The sequence below is a fragment of the Ursus americanus genome, chromosome 4, assembly GCF_024610735.1.
Source record: "Ursus americanus isolate L20-20 chromosome 4, mUrsAme1.1.p, whole genome shotgun sequence".
Taxonomy (NCBI): Eukaryota; Metazoa; Chordata; class Mammalia; order Carnivora; family Ursidae; genus Ursus; species Ursus americanus.
In genome coordinates this window covers 53,826,274-53,844,748 of record NC_142130.1, presented here as the reverse complement: position 1 = coordinate 53,844,748, position 18,475 = coordinate 53,826,274, and the positions used below count along the sequence as shown (strand labels likewise).

Genomic DNA, 18,475 nt, shown 5'->3' with positions numbered 1-18,475 from the left:
TATTTAACAGTATAAGAAACCGGTAAACAGTTTTCCTCAGTGGTTGTACCATTTTATAGCCCCCAAAGCAATATATGAACTTGGAAATTAGTTTTTAAAGTCCTTATTTGTGAAGTACTTCAAAAGTAGAATTAGGATGTAAATCTTTTTTGCAAGCTACTGATCATGTTTCTGAGAAGTCCCATTGCTTAATATGTTAACCCCCTATTTTACCAAAGAAGAAAAAAATAAAAGCAAAGCAGAGTGGTATGATTTAAGGGTGTTATTGCTTACAAACTACATTTCCCAGAGAACTGTGGTCCAATTCTTATCTTCTTCCAGTACAGCTCTTGTTACACGTGGAAGTATGACATTGATAATTTGCTGAACTTTGATAGAAGCTGCCATGCAACCACGTTGTAACAATTGAGACCTTCTGGACCTTTGCAATAACAAAAAAAAAAAAAAAAAAGAAGACTGGCTCTTCTGACTACAGTACTTACCAAGCAGTTGCAGATTAGGGGAGCATCCTGGACTGGGAGTTGTGGTCCCAACTACAAGCCATGTGACTCAAGGCCATACTTGACTCTCAGGGCAGAAGCCTGAGCTTCTACCTTTTTAAAGGTACAGGCAGGACCAGGTGAACCCTAAATTCCCCACCAGCTCTAAAATTTTGTGACTCTACATGCAGGCTGAAATTATTTTTAAATTAACTTAAAAATATTTTCCCAGCTAGGTATTACATGAGTATATTTTTCTTAAAAAAAGGAAATAAAGTACAGCATGACGGATGGAGCCAAAATGCCCTTTGGCTAATTTCTACCAAACCCAGGCCCCTCTTCTCTTCCTTCCCTGTCTCCTCACAGTTAACCACTATACTAAGTTTGGTGTGTAATCTTCCAGATTTCAAGAAATATGAACACATAAAATTATATACCCACTGAAATTCGTCATCTTGTGCTTCTTTTTCCTTTTTTTTTTTTTTTTAAATATAGATGGTTTAGGGAACTAATTCAGTAGTCCCCAAGACCACCCCAAGGTTCAGTTATTCACTAGGAGCACTCATAGGATTCAGCATAGAACTGTATTCATCACTATGACTTACTGTAGCAGAACACTATACAGCAAAATTGGCAAAGAAAATAGTCACATGAACTGAAATCAGGAGGACATCAGGCACAAGCTCCCAAAAGATCTCTTCCAGTGCAATCACACAGGGTGTGCTTAATTCCTCCACAATGAATTGGGACACTTGTGAAATGTTGTCTGCTGTAGCCCATTAGAGACTCAGTGCCCAGGGTTTTTATTCGGAGCTGGTCACGAAGGCACCCTTTAGCTGGCATATCCCCAAATTCCACACTCCCAGAAAGCAAGCAGGTGTTCAGCATAAACCGCATTGGTTGTACAGTTTAGGTTCAATGCACCATCCTTATCAAAGAATAGTGGGACTGCTCCTGAAATCCAAGTTCCTAGTCACTAGCCATAGGCTGACCATGCAAGCAGTTCTTTCTAACCATAGCAGTTTCATTTTGTATGTTAACTCTTTCCTGCACATTAACATAACTTTCTGAAACTTGCTTTTTTCATCTAATAAAAGGTTTTTGAGATCTAACTGTATGTGTATGTTTCTTTTTATTGCTGTATAGTTTTTTATCTGAAAATAACACAGTAGGGGATATCTGTGCTCTCACATCCAAGGGTTTCTCTGGTACCCTAGAAATAGACTTGCTGGATCACATAGGGTTGGCTGTTTTGGATGTTGATAAAAGTTACCATACCACTCTTTAAATAGTTTGTATCAGTTTACGCCCTGACAACAACGTGTGAATGTCTACGCTGCGATACCCTTTTCTGTAAAGTATTATGAAACTTCTTTTAATCAAACTAATATGTGAAAATTGTCATCTCATTGTTTTACTTTGCGCCTTTTATAATAAGTTGGTTTTCACCGAAATGACTTTTTAAAAAGGCCCTGTTTAATTATGCATTTATATGGAGGGACTAAAGGCAAGATCGTTGGCATAAATGTTAAACTAGAGATGTGAGAGCCTTTCAGTACCCAGACTATGATTTGACATGCATGATTTCTAGAAGCTGACATCTGGGTTTCTTAAAAGAGCTGAAAACAAAACAAAACAAAACAAAACAAAAAACCCCACCTTACTCTTAGTCAAATGAAAAGCTGTGAGATCTCCATGTAGGTCTTGTGGCATTAGTCTTTGAACCAAAGCTCTGACAGAATGCACAGATGTAACTCACTGCTGTCTCCAGGAGACATAAATGAAGAAAAGTGAACACTTCCAGATTGCTCAGAGATAAAATCCTATACTCCTAGGGAGCTAGGAACTCACCAGTGATGGCTGCTCCGTGTTTCTGGAAGCTTACCCTATAGAATGGTGGGGAACTGAGTATTCTTTTATTCAATAATGCATATTGAATACCTAGGAGGTGCCAGTTTCTAGGTATATAAAATCTAGGAAGAACTGCCTACAAGGAAGCAATTTCTCTAAATAGGGGCTGGATGTAGAGCCCCATGGTAAGGACAAACATTTTAGGGTCTCAATGGCTCCGCAGCTGGTAGGACAGACAGGTATTTTCTTTAGCTAGCGCTAAGAAGGCTTCCTCAAAGTTACAGAGTAAAACTATCATTCTTTTCTCCTTTATTATCTCTGCGTGGAGTGGTAGCTTCATTTGTTTACACAAACAGATCTTTATGTTTGGCCAATGGAAGGGAGGCTGACCTGACCAACTGGCTGCCATTTGGTTGTCATGAGTTTCCCCTTCCGTTTGGAGTTCTCTTTATTTAGCGACTGCTGCCACAACACAGCTGATTCTCGGGGAGGGACGTAACTTCTCTTTTGAAATTCTCACCCAAGGAGGAACTCACATCCTTTCTTTTGTTCCCCTGAGGGTAGCAGAGATGATTGAAACTTTCAAAATGATTTATACTAACTACGAAAGGACAACATGACGAAACAGGTTTTATCCAACTTGCTATAAGGCTCATAGTCTTTGCCCCGTTTCCCGTCCAGTCTGAGAATCTACTTTTTTCATTCTTGGGATCTTCCCCATCCAGTTGAAGAGTTCTAGCCACATAGACTTAAAGGGAGAAAGAGTAGGTGGTACATACATGAATTGACTGTCTCTCTCAAAACCACAGTTCAAATCTAACCCTTCTTCAGAAGTGCACCAACAAGGAAAGCAACCTTTGAACTGGTGCCTCAATTCCCCCCTTGCCACAGGTGGGTATTTCCTTACACTGCTTCGTCTTTCTTCACATTTCCAACATTTCTGATTCAAGACTATTCTTGGTATTCTTTTAAGACCAGATTCATCTGCACATAGGACAGCTGGCCAGGTGAGCATGAAGTACAATTTTCTCTGACTCAGAACCTTTCTAAACTCTGGACAAAAGAAGAGGGTAAGATGTTTTCTAATAGAATTTTAAAGGTGTAATCACTTACAGAATCCCCAGAAGAATTTTCTTAATGATTTGATTAATGCTTACCCCAATAAATGTGACCATAAGTGTTTAAAACGTGATAATTCTATGATAACTTAGCCTTTTTGGCTTCATTAATGAAAGACAGCAGTAACTAAAACCCATGTCTACACATACCGTGGGAGAAACCATGTTCCTGGTAAACGTGGTAACTAGTTTAATTTAGGTTATCACTCCTTGGCCAGTTATCACCTGCATTTATTGGGAGCCTAAGTACACAGAACTGTATCATCAGGAACTGTGGGCACATTACAGAAACAGTAATCACTATTTCACTGACTCAACAGTTACTCATTGAGTGCCTATTATTCACTCAGGCAATCAATGCCAGATGCTGGGAAGGATAGAGAAAATACAATCACAGCCTTCAATTTGGGTGGGGGGGAGGTGAGGATGGTGGTGAACAATATACTCAAAGATAGAATTATAAGTAAGGATACAGAACAATCAAATGAAATTTCATAAGGGACCAAAAGTCTAATTGTTAAATGTTTGGTACAAAAACTCAGGGTTATAATGTAATCCTTATGGTCTTTAATAAGACCACAAAAAGATACTATTTACACTCCCTCCCCCCAAAAAAGTCTTAGTGATACCAAGAATTGGCATTATTTATACAGCTAAATATTTGCATAATCTGCCATTCAGTAATCCATGTATTACCATGTAACAAGAGATACTCTTTTACAAGAGACATACTAAAGGATGTTTATGTAGGCACACAGCAGAAACCAAAAACAATCTAAATACACTTTGATAGAAGATTTTAAAAATTTGTGGTATACTCTCCCAAAGGAATATTATTCAGCAATAAAATAAATGAATTCCAGCTACATGTAGCAATATAGTATCTTAGTAACATAATATCGAGTGCAAAAATTGTTCCAGAAAACCACAGAGATGATACTCTACATAATGCGTATAAACAAGTAAGAATGACGACACATCACATAGGCAAATATATATATGATTAAACTATATAGAAGATTTAAAAACAAGGCAATGTTAACAAAATTCAGGAGAGAGGCACAAGGATCACCTCGGGGAGAAGCACACAGGGAGACATAATTTATTGGTAATGTTTAATACTTGAGTTAGGTAATGAGTTCCAGCTGTTCATTATGATCTTATTTTTAAAAATGTAATTGTTCTATAGGACCAGGAAGAGGAAAGGTTACTGAAGTGTTTGTGGACAGTTTAGTATTAAGCTGAAACAAGAAAATGAACAGGATATGGTTTTGGTTATTAAGGTGTTTATAACCTAAAGGGGTAATCTGACACACTCAGCTGATAATGTTGTGTGCTTCTCTAAACCTCCTCTATGACATATAAATAAACCCAAATGTCCTTAATTTCATGCTTAATCACATCGTAAGTCTGTCTGCATACAGGACGGCAGGAGGTGAAATCTTTCATAAAGTTCTTCATTAAAAATTTTACAATGTATATTTCTGGAGAATCTTGGGTAAATGCTTTAATGTTGCATAGACATCCTTCTTGCCTCATGTCACCTGAGTCTCTGATCTGGCTTCCAAATGATGCTTTACTCTCTCATTTCTCACTTCTTGCCTTGTGCAGCTCCTACTGTTGCTTTGATCTGAGGAATCATCACTATACCATCGCGGTTTTCACAGTAGCTGGGAACAGGTTTTAGCATTTAAAAAGACTTTTCATTGTTTGGGGATGAAGCGTGAAGGAATTATAACATAAAGAACCTCAAGCTGCTTTCAGAGTCCAAATGCACCAACCCCTCCACAAGACCACACTATCGGTGCCTCTTTTCCTAGCTTCGAGCTGGTCCCAGTGCAATAAGGATCTGTGTATTTCTTCTCAATGGCAGGACTCAAGTGAGTGTCCCTTTCCTGGGAGCCTAAAGAGAGGAAATTATTTCCCCTTATTCCAGGCTCAGGTTCATCTCCTTATCTCCTGCCCCAGGATCTATTCTTCTTTTAGGAAAATTGACAGAAATATAATTCACTTCCTTTAGGGAATATTTTACCTCTGATCATATTTGTGTGGTTTTGCCCATCTCAAACCATCTCAAGGACATTAGAATATTATTACTGGACAGCTGTGCATTTCCCCAAATCTGGAGTACTCAGTTCTAAATAACAAGTAATGAAGAGAAAGTCAGGGACATTTTTCATTCCTTTATTCCTCTGCTCCTCAATCTCTGCAAGCAATTGCTCAAAGAGCAATACATGCAGTGTTGGAAAATACAATTTAGAGGCAAAAAGCCTTCTAAAGTCACATATTTCACTCTCAAACGGAATTTTTCAGACTTCTAACTGCAAAAAGATCACACTATGTATCGTACTAAAAGAACATACCTTCTCACCCTAAATTACCTTACCCCAGGTCCTTCAGGAATATCTGGTGAATAACTGGGGACCACGTGGGTTCAACTTGCTTTTTGCTTAGTCTCCGTCATGTAAGGCAAAAGTTGTTTGCAACTTTTAAAATAGCACTCCCTCATCCCTAGATTTCAACACTGCCCTCCGCAAAATGTAGAGTCCAGTCTGAGCCCAGGCACTTATTACATAAAAACGCATATTTATTGCTTTAGGTAAGAGAGAAGGAAAGAGTATAGAGGTCAACGCTGCCCAAAAAGGCTTCCGGAATTCTTAGCACCCTTAATTTTCCAGCCTTTTCCTTTTACACATTCACAGGTTTATCCAGTCTCGTAAACGCTATTAGAAACTCCCTGCTCACAAACTGATTCATCCCCCTTCCCAGCACAGTGCTCGAAGAAGCGTAGGCGCCCAATAATGAATGAATGAGTTTATGGAAGAAAGGCGGGAAAAAAGGATTAGTTTTATCGAGACAAGACGAGGAGAATTACAATGGTCGCAAAAAACACCCAAACTTGGACAAATGCCCACGTTCGATCAACACTCAAGAGTCCAGAACAGCAAACCATGCCCCACCCACCGGCGGCAGACGCGAAACTCAAGCTTTCAGGAAAGCCGGAAGTGCCTGGTCACGCCTTGCGCATGCGTGCATCCGTTCGGCTCGCGCTGCTACACTCCATCATCCAGTGAGAAAGCAGAGACTCGGGCCCACGCAGGCCCGGGCGCAGCCAGCCGCGTGCCCCTGCCGCTGCGCATGCGTTCTGGGTTGGCCTCTTGCTGTGAGGCGGAGCGAAAGGACGGATTTTTTTTTTTTCTTGTTCCCGCCCCTCTTCTTCCCCCACCTGCCACGTACTGGGCCCGAGATCGCGCTAGGCTTGGTGGGTTCGTGCTATTGGCCGGGGCCCGCGCGAGCCTGCTAGCGAGGTGCGGCGGCGCGGGCGGAGGGCACCGGAGTGGGCCGTGACCGCAGCCTCCCCACTACGTCCCAGAGCCCGGCGTCGGCCTCGCACGGGTCGGGTCAGCGGAGATCCGCGGGGAGGCGGCCGCGGCAGCCTCGGCCAGCCGGTATGGCCGCTGGGGACGGGGGCGCGGCCGCTCTATCGACAAGGCGGGCCGGGAGACGAGGAAGCGTTTTGAGGGCCCCGCTCGAACCGGCGGGTACCGGGCGGGGGGCGTGCGGAGGAGCCTTGGGAAGGGGCTGGGGCCCGGGAGGGCGGTCGCGGGGTGGGGGGGAGGGGAAGCTGGGGAGGGGGGGGATAGGAGTCCCGCAGGCCACGGTGGCAGGGAGGCGGGCCTCTGGGGTCTCTGGGGGTAGTTTGGGCCAGCAAGTGCTCTCGCTCCGAGTCCGCCTGGCTCCTTGGGGTTGGACTGCCAGTTGGAGAGAAGAGGAGAGGTGCTTTGTGAGGCCTGGGGTGGTGGAACACTTAATCTCCAGAGGGGCTTGGAAAGATGGGAAAGGTGAAGAATAGCGCCTATGGGAATAAGTTTATTGGGGTCACCTAAGAGGAACCTTGTTCCTTAGCTGTGTCAGGGCTTAATCAAGCGCCGTCTGGAGGCCCAACCCAGTTTTATAGTGATGATAGCGAACTTCTAAGTTTACTTTACTATGAACTGTACTATTTTAGATGGATGATATTATTTAATCATCACAAAGAGTCTTTAAATTTAGTTATTCTTATTTTGCATATGATGAAAGTTAGGCTTGGAGAGGTACTTGTCTAAAGTCAGAGGTCTGGTAGTGGGAATCTTTACCATCTTACTGGTCAGGCAGGATTTGTGACTCCTTGGATTCTTTGGAATAATCAAGGGTAGATTTTGCTTGAATTTCTTAGAATTGCTGTGCTGTGGAGGTGCCTAAGCAGGTCCCTCTGAATTCGAGCAGGACTTTACCCACAGGGTTAGTGGTCAGGAGGTTTGGCCACTGAACCTAGATTCTGGTTCAGGAGGCAGGCTTTTTATGTGCCTTTGGGCATGTCATTTTATTCTTCAGTGCTAAAAACAGTGTTCCTCTTGGAGGGTTTGGTAAATTAGTGGCTGTGTCATTTCTGGACTTCAGTGGGATATGGACAAGATGGGAGAAGAAAATGTTGTAAGGATCTCACCAGCAGTCCTGGCAACTAGTAGTTCTAGTAGTTCTTACCAGTCTCTACCTGGTGACTGGGATTAGAGAAAAAGGGGACCTGAATTCTGTTACATAAGCAAATGTGGGAATGGGATTTCCCCAGAAAGGGAAAATTTTGTGGTGCCCTTAGTTTTGTGATGATTGTATGCATGTCTTGAGGAGATGGCTGCACAAACTGGGGACAGCCTTATGAAAGAAGCCCTGGTTCCTGGCCACAGGGAATTTACAGTGCATGGGCAACACCAAGGAATAAGTGAATTTGCAGGCTAATGTGGCAGATACAAAGTAAAACACACTAATATTTTCAGATCCATTGGAACCGAGCATTGAATAATCTTCCCACAGTCAAAAAGGACTGACTGATTTGTGGGTCGGCGCATCATGGAAAAAGAGTATTTCTAAAATTAAAAAGAAGGAAAGAAAAATTAATAAATGTAATCTTTTCAGAATATGGCAAGGAGGACTAGAGATATTCATTTAAGGAATAATTGGAAGGACATTGGCGTTTATATTAAGAATATTAGAGCATTATATATAACATTGATGGAATGAATGAAAACTTCAAGTATTTGAAGGGTTGCTATGTTAGAAGGCAGATGAGGTGCTTTCACACACAACAGAAATAATTGTAGAGAAGCATGAAAACCCAGTATGATGTTAACAGATTAATAGGAGAAAACAGAAAGCTGCCAGTAGTAAAGTATGAGTTTGAAACCAGAATGCGGCCAGTAGGGGATTGTAGGGCACTTTAAACGGTTTGAGAGATCATTTCCTTGGGGCAGGAGGAGCTAGGAGTTGAAACTAGGGAAATGCTCAGTGGTTATAGATGATGTATTCAAGAACATCTTGGTTTTGAAAACAAGAGGCCTTGAGAGGAAGAGCTACTACACATTATTTAATTCTGAGTGTATTTTCTATAACTCTGTAGCAACCATGTAAATTACTAGAGACCTCAGACTATATTTTGAGTTTAGAATTGCAATGTCATTACAGAATAATCACCTTGAAATAATAACCTGAAATTAGGATTAAAGTAAAACCCAAGAAAGAAAAATTCTATAGCAAATTAATATTTAGTGGCTAGTTCTGTGACATCTTACTTCTTTCTTAAAATATGGAATCTAATCCTACACACCCACTAAGGTTTAGGGAGGGGTGAGTTACAGAATATTAAGAGACAGTGGTGCACAGTCTTATTAGAAAGCTCAGGAGGATGTCACTCATTTGCCTTTTCTCGTTAAGTTCCCCAAATAGGAAAGCTAGAGAAAACATTAGTGAAGTCTTTCTTACTTTAGAGAGAAAAATTTGAGACTGTTTTAGTGTTCACATATGCTTTTCAGGGTTATTTAGATATAGGCTAATAGAGTGTGGAAGCCAGTATTTATTTGTCCTTCATGTAACAAAATTGAATGACTACCGTGTGCTAGGCACTGTTCTAGTCTCAGGAATACAGTGAACAAAACCATTTACTTCTTCATTTTTTAGTAGGAAAGAATACAAAATTAATAAATTCTTAATGTCTGATAGTGATAAGTGCTTTGAAGAAAATTGAAACAGGGTAAGAAAGTGAAAGAGGATCCATTTTGGTTTAGCTGGTCAGGACAAACCTCTGAGAAGTGAACATTTGATCAGAGATATGAATCATATGGGAGCTGTGAAAAGGGCTCATGACAAAGGGAACAGCAACTGCAAAGCCTTGAGTTGAGAAGAACTTAAAAGTATGGGTGCAGCAGTGTAACCAGGGAAAAAAGTAGGAAATGAGGTTAAATATTTGGCTAGGGGCTAGAGGCCAGATCATGACCTTGTAGTTCTGTCCTTTACTAAAAGTGAGCTGTGAATCTATTGAGAGATTTTAAGCAGAGTGACGTTAGATTTTATTTAACAGGATAAGTCTGATGTTGAGAATAGATTAAAAGCACGGAAAGATAAAAAGCCGGCGGACCAGTTAGGAGTCTTTTGCGGTGAGGCAGGCAAAAAATGGTAGTGGCTTGGATCGGGTTGCTAGAGGTAAAGGTACTGAAGGGTTGGAATGTAGGAATATTTTAGAAGTAGTGGCAACTAGTTTTTTGGCTATTTGATGGACTTTTTTAAAAAATCATGAACAGCTAGAAGGAAGTAATTGTCACTAACTGAGATAGGGAACACTGTAGGGGAAGCAGATTTTGGAAAGATCAGGAGTTTTTTAGACAGCTTAAGTTAGAAGTCTAAATGGTAACATCAGATAAGCGGTTAGGTATGTGGGTAAAATATAATAGACATAAAATAATAAAACTTGTTTTTTTAGGCACATAATAAAGTTATCTCCAGACCATTTTAACCTTAATATTGGAACAGTGAATCTCTTTTGAAGGCCAGAATTTCTTAGATTCTAATAGTGGTTTTGCTTTTCAACTTTTAAGATAAGTTTTTATAGCTGTTTAAACATCAAAACCGTTTTATCAGTCTTTCCTTAGAGTTGTATATACACAACATCCTGGAGTCCACCATGAACGGACAGTTGGACCTAAGTGGGAAGCTAATCATCAAAGCTCAACTTGGGGAGGATATTCGACGGATTCCCATTCATAATGAAGATATTACTTATGATGAATTAGTGCTAATGATGCAGCGAGTTTTCAGAGGAAAACTCCTGAGTAATGATGAAGTTACAATAAAGTATAAAGATGAAGGTAAAATTGTTTCTAAAGTTAGTCATTAAAAGTCTAGGTATTATATGTGTTTTTTTCCTATCTTTTATTGAACTATCTCAATAAAAATTTTGTTCTCTTCTGTGGTAGTTGAGTACCCACTTAATTTGATTGGATGTTCATGTAGTTATAGTTCTTTTATAAGTTAAATAGCTAAGTGATTTATTATTAGAAATGGGGGTTTAAGTGATAGAACTTTCATATATATTTTTACAAGCATTTTTTTCTCTTTTGCTCATGCAGTTCTGGCTTTCTTTTTGCTTTTAAAACCAAATTTTCACTCCTCAGTAGGTATTGAATGAAAAAGATTTTCATGGCCAACTAAGTGTGGGAAAGCTGGTTGAAACAGAAATATGTTTCTTTACTGTAGGAATTTTCAGAACATGTAATATGCTGATGTACATTGTCAGTTTATAGTATGCAGTGTCCCTGGACTCATCTGACCACAAAACCAATTTTATGGCAATGGGTTTTACATGACAGATGTTGCATCAAACACATAGCAGAATTATAATAGTAGATTATCTTGATTTCATTTTCTTTAAACCTGTCTTCTTTGTAAACATCTCTACTGAAATGTGCTTAGGTAATTACTAGTTTCTGTCTTACCACTGAATTTATTTTCAGTCTATCTCACCTTGATCTCAATACTTGGCACTGCTACCCATACCATCTTTTTAAAAATACTCTTATCCCTTAATATCTCTGCCACTGCTGTCCTAGTTTTCTTATCACTGACAGTTACTTCTCTGTGTGCTGACTTAAAGTAATGCCAGCTGTTGATAATAGAAATCGTAAAATTTCATGGTTTAACACTCAGGGAATCATTTAGACCCAGGTTGACAGAAGCTCCGTTGTGTTCAGTGCATGGCTTACAAGCTCAGCTTGAGCATTAACATCCGGCAAGCAGTTGAAGGAAGACAGAGTGTAGAGGATTACATGGGGGCTCGTAGTCTCTAGGCCTTGAGGTAATGTATATCATTTCTGCTGACATCACATTGACCAGACCCTAGTCACATGACTTTGCTGAGATGTCAGTGGCTTGGGGTATGTCCCCGGTTGGCCCACTTTCCAACAACCTACACTGTGGACAGAAGTATAAACCACTGATGATCAGCTAAGCTGGCCATTTAGCTACAGGTGTAATTCTTTCTTTTTTTATGAAGTATGATCTGACGGGACCCAAAAGTAATTTTGAGAGTTACCTGTTCTAACGGACAGGGAAGGGGAGAGCGTTTTCTTCCTTGTCTCTTCCCTAGTATAATCTCATCTACTTAAAATACATTGGCTTCCACCTCTTTGACTTCCTCATGTGTGGCTTAATTTACCTCAAACTTGGTATAATTTAAACTGACCTCATTATTTATCTGGCTTTCTCTTAACTCCCTTATTTTTGTTTAGGGTAAGGGTTGGCAAACTTTTCTTTAAAAGATCAGATAATATCATAGCATTGTGAGTCATTTAAGGCCTCTATTTCATCTATTTTTCTTTAAAACCTTTTTAAAAAATGTAAAAACCATACTCGGTTCACAATCCCTATAAACAAGGATTTTGACCATGGGTCTGTTTTTGGACCCTTTGCTTAGGGTGTCCTCGTTGTTGAAAGTTTGTCCTCCACATCCAGTTACCATATTGAATTTCTTTTTCATGGTGTTTCTAAGTGTTTTGAATTGTATAGATTTGTGTTCCATTTGTGTGTTGGGTACTAGGGTGGAGGACTGGCTTAGGTAAAGTTTTTACTATCATATATATTCTATTTCTGTTGTGAAATTCAGAAAATAAAAAGTTGTTGGAGAAGGTTTCCTTTTACATATATACTTTATTAAAAATATGTTTAGAATCCCTGAAGTTGAACATTAGATATGTTGTAAGATGTGGGTCTGGTTATAAAGTTCTAAAAACAATGACAAAATTCTCAGTTATGGCTTTTGTTCCCACCTTTGTTCAAAATAGATATGTCTAATCAATGTTAAAATTGGTGTAGCAGAGCAGCCTGTCCAGGACAAAACTGTGATCCTCACGCCGCCACCCCACCGTGTCTGTGAAGATACCTGGCAGAGGCCCCTGATCAGCTCTTGCCTGTGGCTGCTTTTCTGTTCTTCTCTCTAGAGAACGTTTTTCCCCTAGCCCTTTGAAAGCTTTTGAAACAGGCAGCTGATTATAATATTCTTTAACCTTGAGATCTAGGAGATTATAGAATTTTGTGTATTTGAATATTTTTTTCTAAGGGGAGTTAATAGTTTTCATCTTAGTATCAAAATGGTCAGTGATCCTATTATTATAATAGCTTCCCATCCCTTTGTATCAGTGGTGTTTTACTGTACTTAGGATTAAAATTTGAACCTTGAGAATCTGTATTTCTTTAACCTTTGATATATTTAAATTTTTTGGAATGGAAAGATTTTAGTCTAAACCATGTTATATTGCTACCATGAATATCCTGGTGACTTGTAAAATATCACTTAATACGTTAATCTTAGTTATGTTTTGGCTCTTCTTATGAGGATGATTTGATAAACTTGCTATAAAAGTAATAAGCAAAATTGATATAGTATTTTGAATAAATACATCTTTCCTAGATCCTTTAATGTTTGTTTAAGGTTTTTATGGGAGATTCTAATTATGCTCTGTGATCTACATTTAGATTTTAATTTAATGTATATTCTGGTTTACTACTGACACACAAATCTGAAATTTCTTTTTTTTTTTTTTTAATTCCAGATGGAGATCTTATAACAATTTTTGATAGTTCTGACCTTTCTTTTGCAATTCAGTGTAGTAGGATACTGAAACTGACATTATTTGGTAAGTGGTAAACCTTCTAATAAATTTACTATATTGTCCATTGCATTTTTGTTGAAGACTTTTTAGCTTTTTCCTTTTATTTTTATTTTTTTGAAGATTTTATTTATTTGAGAGAGAGCGAGAGAGAGTGCACGAGTGGTGGGGAGGAGCAGAGGAGAAGCAGACTCTCTAATGAGCAGGGAGCCCGATTCGGGGCTCTGTCTCTGGACTCGGGGATCATGACTTGAGCTGAAGGCAGACACTTTACTGGCTGAGCCACCCGGGCACCCAGCTTTATTTCTTTTAAAACTCAGAATTAAGTGATAACTTTTTCAGCTGTATCTGAATTTTTGATTTATTAGACCTTACTCTATATGTATATATATTTTTTGAGGATTAATAGAAAGTAGGTATGTTTAAATTCTCCATCTGCTCAGTACCTTACGTGCCAATGGATGCCACTTATAGAAGTATTTCTAGGATTGAAAATAATTACAGGGTTAAAACTACCTTTATTAAGTTTTAGTTTTATTAAGCTTATTCATTTTATTAAGTTCTTAGTATATATAATTCTTCTGTAACTTGTTTTTACTTCTCAGGGCTTAACATATAAGCCTCATACTGTAGGCATTATTTTGGGGAGTACTTAAAGATTAAATTAGAAGTAGTTTTGATAAAAAAAAAAGAATTAAAGATTAATTATAATCTTTAGATTTTATTTTCTTATTGACATTAACAACTTTGTGAGGCGTAACTCTTAAGGGATAAAATAGAAATGATTACAAAGTTAAAGTGGTAGTATGATTATGTGAAAAATAAAATCTGGGCTTTTCTTCTGGGTGTTTTGTTTAGCATTTTTAAAATGTTACATGGCACTGAACCTTAACAATTCCATGAAACATGATGTTGGCCAATTGATTTAATTTGTATTTTATTTCATCTCCATCTAGGAAGGATGAATGTGAATCAGATTTTAGAATGCTAATAACAAAAACTGCTTAAAATGTTTTTAGATAAACGGTATCGTTTTACAATATTGAATCTAAGATACTTAACCACTAGTGCCCTGCTGTCAGGAAGGTTTGATAAACTGAAAACCTTCCTTCCAGAAATACTGAGGACATGCTAGATCAACTATTATAAGTGTGTTTTTTGAAATATATACCTGAACTTGCTCAGGAGAGTAAAAGAAATGTCCAGGGACCAAAAGATAGATGGAATTAAAAACCAGGACCAGAAGGACCAAAGGCTGAGACTAGGTGTACTTTGGTGGTGATGGTCAAGGTTTTATTCTGCATAATCTAAGGACTAAGGATTTGGTGTTTATATGGTCGAGACCTTGGGTCCTAGACCCTCAGTGAACTATACTCTAAAAAAGAATATTGTAAAAGAAAAATACCTCTTCATTGATACAGGGAAAGTCAAGGAATTGATACGGGAACCTCTTGTACCTTGGAGCTGTTGGGTTTGGGAAGGCTCTCTTAAGAATTTATAACTGTGGCCTCTAGGTGGGCTGGGTTTAAGTTTAAACTATCTGCATAGTTTGGGAACTTGCATGCCCAGATACTACCATAAAAAAAAGGTAAGAAGCAAAGGCGGAAATCTCTTAGAAGGAGTATGTTCTCAGTCCAGGTTACAGGCTTCTCCTAGACAGGATCCTGTTGATAAACTTAGAGTTCAAGTAAGACATGTGAAATAGTCCAGGTAAGCAAGAAACAATGGGCACAACTAGTAGTAGGAGGAGACTTCTAATAACTTTAGTTAATAGAAGTGTTCATCTATAAAGTATGCGCTTGAAGTTATTAGGTGTAAAAGAAGAAAAAAATGTAAGACAGGCACTATGAAAAAAGAATAAACAGATTTTTAACAAATCAGGGTAACTTTTGGAAATGAAAAATATAATCATTAAAATTAAATACAAAGTAGGTAGGACAACAGATTAGTCACATTTGAAGAAAGAATTAGTGAACTGGAAGGTAGTCTAAAGAAATTACAGAATCAAGCACAAAAACAGAGATGAAGAATATGAGATAGAATTTGAGAATGAGAAAGTCCAGCCTATTTCCATTAAGACTTTAAAGGAGATAATGGGGTATGGAAATATTTGAGGAGGTAATGGCTAAAGAAATTTTCAGAATTATATGAAAGAAATAAACTATCAAATTCAGGAGGCACAGTGAGTCCTGAGCAGGATAAATAAAGATAAAATTCCACGGGGCATACTATCATGAAACTGGGAAATATGTAAGGCAAAGAGATCTTAAAAAGTAGCCTGAGAGAATAAGACTGATCACCTACAAAGCAATTAGACTGTTGGTAGACTTCATCATAGTAATAATAGAAGCTAGAGACAGTAGAGTAACATTTTCAGACTGCTCAGAAAAAAAAAAAACTGGAAAGGTAGCTTTCTGTAGTCTCATAAGCTTGAGGAATAAGGGGAGATTAAAACATTTTCCGGACATCTGGGTATCTCAGTTGGTTAAGCGTCTGACTCTTGATTTTGGCTCAAGTCATGATCTCAGGGTCATGAGATCCAGCCCTGCATTGGACTCTGTGCTGGGCGTGGAGCCTGCTTAAGATTCTCTCTTTTCCTCTCCCCCTCTGCCCTCCCCTTCGTGAGCTCTCTCTCTAAAAAATAAAAATAAATAAAAATTTTAAAAAATTTTAAATAAAGACTGAGAATTTGCCACTCATGGGCCCCATTAAAAGAATTTTAAAAAATAGTTCTTAGGCAAGAAGGAAATTGAGTCCAGAAGAATGGTGAAACATGCAAGAGATTGTGAGCAAATAAAGTCATTAACACGAAATTTAAATGAGCACTGATTATAAAAAAAAAAATAATACTTTTAGGAATATAAAAACAAGATGGGACAAAAATGCTGATTATATGCAAGACAGGAGGGGATGATAGGAATTAAAATATTTTAAAAACTTGTTTGGGAAGAGGATACCAATTAACTTTAGATTTTTAAAAATTGAAGTATATGTGTCTGAAATGTAAGAGCGATTCGAGAAAGACTAAAAATAACCAGTAGAGGGAAAAGGGGTAGCAAAGAGTACCTACGTGGTTCACTAGATGATGAGGAAAAGAAGCAAAGAGAAAGCTTGATAAGTAGAAAGGCACAAAATAACTAACTACAATACACATAAATGGACTAAATGTACATGTTAAAAGGTAGCCTCTAACTGGAATTAAACAAAAATCTAGTTACACGCTGATTATAACTGGGTGATGGGCATTAAAGACGGCATGTGATATGATGAGCACTGGGTATTACATGCAGTTGATGAATTACTGAACCGCTACATCTGAAACTAATGATGTGCTATATGTTGGCTAATTGAATTTAAATATAAAAAAGAGACATAGTAACATATTATTATGCATAGTTTGAAAGTAGAGGGCTAAAAAAATATACAAACTCAAAGCTAGCTGGTAATACTAATAGAATGGACTCTAAGTGAAAAATTTGTTAGTAGTAGTCCCTTCATAATGATAAAATATAGTCCACTGGGAATATAAAACAATTCTGAACACTATCACAGTATAGTGTTAGATTTTTCCCTAAGGAAAAATAAATTCACAATCATGGGAGAGCTTTTAATACTCTTTTCTTAGAAATTGGTAGATCAAGCAGCCTCCAAATCAGAGGAATAGAGAAAATTTGAACAAATCAAATACAGGCTTGGTCTTATGCATCTAGCAATCAGGAAGGAGTATAATTTTTTTGAGTACGTATGGGCATTTATAAAAGTTGACCATATAGTGGTTTTTCCAACAAATTTCAATAAATATCAGAGAAGAGATGTCCTAGAGGTTATATTCTCAGGCCTCATTAGAAACCACTGGACAAAAAAGGTAACACGAACTATGGGACTTTTTAACATAAAAATACACTTTTAAGTAACAAGTCAAAGAAGCAATTATAATGGGACTTAGAAGTAATTAGTTATGACTTCTACATAACAAAATTTTTAGTGTGTGCAAAGGTAAACTTGAAGGGATATTTGTAGCATTCAATATAAGAAGGACAAATAAATAAGAGGAAAAAATAATAAAGAGCAGAAGTGAGCTAGAAGTCGGGATTGATAGGATCAGCAGTTTTGAGAAGATACAAAGTGGCAAACCTCTGTTAAGATGAAAGTTAAGAAAAAAGAAGGCACAAATAAGCAATGTGAGGGGTGAAAAGGGGCATACTACAGATACATTGCAGTGAGGGAGAATGAACACCATGAACAAGGGGATGTCTCAGTAAAAGTATTAGAAAGGATTTTTCATAGGCTTGGGCTTATGTTAAATGATTTTGGATAAGGTTCAAGGAAGTGGGACTTGCCCTGAATTGGATGCTGTTGGGAGGTGGGGATAGTCCTATGATTGGGTGTCTTATTAAGTCTTATGCAGAAGGTGGAGGAATTAATTGAGGCTAAAATTTCAATTGGTAAAACAGCAGCAGTCACTCATTTTAGCCAGGGATATTGGTCGTTTTTGTGGTTTGGTCGTTGTTCTTGTTTTGTCTGAGTTCTCACATGATTATGCAGTGGCTCGGTTTTTGTCTTCACCTATCGCAGTCACAGAGTGATCTTCTCTGATCGTTGGTGTTCTTTGAAATTGTTCGTGTTCACCAAGAGAACACTGCAGCTTACCTGTTGAGAGCCAGCCAGGCCAGCTTCCGGCAGCACTGAGGCCTGTCTTACAGGACTAGGCCAGTTTCTGCTTGTCAGGAGCTGCTTTTCTCCTTTTAAGATATTAGAGAAAACCCAGTAGTACCCTAAAAAGGAAGTAGTTAATTGATGTAGGTAGGAGATTGTATTGAACTTCCTCATAACCATGTAGGGAGTGCATAAAATAGGGTCCTCTTCAAAAAACTTGTATTGATGGTTTGATATTTGCAACTACTTAACAAAGAATCCCTGAACTCTTATTTTCAAATGGCTTTTCTTTTTTAATTTGTTGCCTTGGGAATTTATATATATGTGTACTGATGATGCATAAAGCCTTTTAGTTTAGTTTAATTTCTGAACTCCTGTCTTGAAGCTTGCACTCAGAGCC

General features: G+C 38.3%; 1 protein-coding gene across 4 annotated transcripts in view; it reads left to right on the top strand.

Moving 5' to 3' along the window:
* Positions 1 to 6,648: 6,648 nt before the first annotated feature.
* TFG (trafficking from ER to golgi regulator) overlaps positions 6,649 to 18,475 on the top strand; it is a 29,776-nt gene continuing 17,949 nt past the window's right edge. For 2 of the 4 annotated variants that reach the window (XM_045785349.2, XM_045785346.2), the window contains exons 1-3: positions 6,649 to 6,897; positions 10,397 to 10,623; positions 13,363 to 13,446. In XM_045785349.2, the coding sequence (XP_045641305.1) occupies positions 10,440 to 10,623; positions 13,363 to 13,446 (268 nt within the window). In that variant the 5' untranslated portion in view covers positions 6,649 to 6,897; positions 10,397 to 10,439. The remainder of the gene's footprint in view (positions 6,898 to 10,396; positions 10,624 to 13,362; positions 13,447 to 18,475) is intronic. The other 2 variants (XM_045785348.2, XM_045785345.2) reach the window with 1 other exon arrangement.